Here is a 1,339-nt window from a genome sequence, read left to right as displayed (position 1 = left end):
TTGGAGCAGGTGCGCCAGATCCTCCTTAAGGAGGAGGCGTCTTCCGGCTCTGGCTTCGGCGGCGGACACAGCGCTCCTTCTTCCTCTTACGGCGCTCCCTCCTCCTCCTACGGCGTGCCCTCCTCTTCTTACGGCGTGCCCGGCTACAGCGGCCGCGTCGTCGACATCAACCTCGAGGGCGTCCGTCAGGCCATCCAGGTCGCGCAGTACGAGCAGTCCGGAGGCTCCAGCGGTGGCTACCCCTCCTCCTCCTACAGCGCCCCCTCGGGCAGCTACGGCGCCCCCTACTAAGAGGGAACATTCATCGCGTTCGTGATTCGGGCGCAACGCCATCTCTCGTCCGAATAGTTAAACGTTAACCGATGGATCACCGGCCACGTACAATGTAGGTGGCCGCGGTCTGTGCCAGCTCGGCCAACGCCTGCGACTGTGCGCGCTCACGGGTCTGCCGCCGGCGGGGGGACAGTCGCTCCAATTCTCACGCGAAGTGTCCCACCGCCGGCCTTCACTCCTTGTTTTGTATAAAGTTTATTGTTAATTTAGTTTAATTTATTTTTAAGTTTTTTTTTACAAAAAAAACAATAAATACATTTCGACACCGTATACGTTTGTTTCACTTCACAACATGAGTATGCTAACTGCTACACGTTACGTAGGAGTAGTTAGTGTAAGAAACATTCTCTAGCAAAAGGTCACGCTGTAACCTTTTCAGGTAAGTATTTTATGAGACCCTTCTCCAATTGACCATTTGCTGTTCGATACACCTATTGCTAAATCCATTCCTTTTGTTTTGAAACTTTGGAAAGTACAATATTATTCCGATAATCAATTCAATGAAATGTGGTTACTCCTCTTACTCAAGAACCATTCTAAAACATTACGCGAACACATTATTATCAGTTGTAGAAACTTTAATGAACACTTTGATGTATTATTGTACATTCTCATGACTAATTAAAGGGCCACGAAACTCATTGTTTATTAATTTAAAATCGATTTTACTAAAAAGTATCAATTATTTGGAATGAAAGCGCACGAATCAAGAAAAATAATTTTAAATGTGATCGGCCGTGCTCACTTCGGCTGTGGCACTGTTATGCCAGATATATTATGTAGTTCTAGTATACATTTGTATGAGTAAAGTATAAAGAAGTAAATATTCACAGCTAAATAACCGCGGGTTTCGGAGCCACAAAAGCTGACCTGTCGCTACCAACGGATCATTATCATTGTAGCACAACTCTAATCGCTGTTTCAGGGTTCTCACTAAACTAACGTCTGCATTGAGTCAAACTTTGAAAGTATGATTTATGTGTTTGTTCATACACAAATACAAAAC

The 1,339-nt window shown here is 45.1% G+C and overlaps 1 protein-coding gene across 1 annotated transcript; it reads left to right on the top strand.

Moving 5' to 3' along the window:
• Positions 1 to 3: 3 nt before the first annotated feature.
• LOC106119586 (pro-resilin-like) lies at positions 4 to 291 on the top strand (the record flags this gene model as incomplete). Its single annotated transcript, XM_013314628.1, has 1 exon — positions 4 to 291. A coding segment is annotated over one exon (288 nt), but the record flags the coding sequence as incomplete, so codon positions are not given.
• Positions 292 to 1,339: the final 1,048 nt, after the last annotated feature.

The sequence above is a fragment of the Papilio xuthus genome, unplaced genomic scaffold (assembly GCF_000836235.2).
Source record: "Papilio xuthus unplaced genomic scaffold, Pxut_1.1 DF827139.1, whole genome shotgun sequence".
NCBI classification, from domain to species: Eukaryota; Metazoa; Arthropoda; class Insecta; order Lepidoptera; family Papilionidae; genus Papilio; species Papilio xuthus.
The sequence above is the reverse complement of the archived record's forward strand: the minus strand, read 5'-3'. Positions and strand labels throughout refer to the sequence as shown.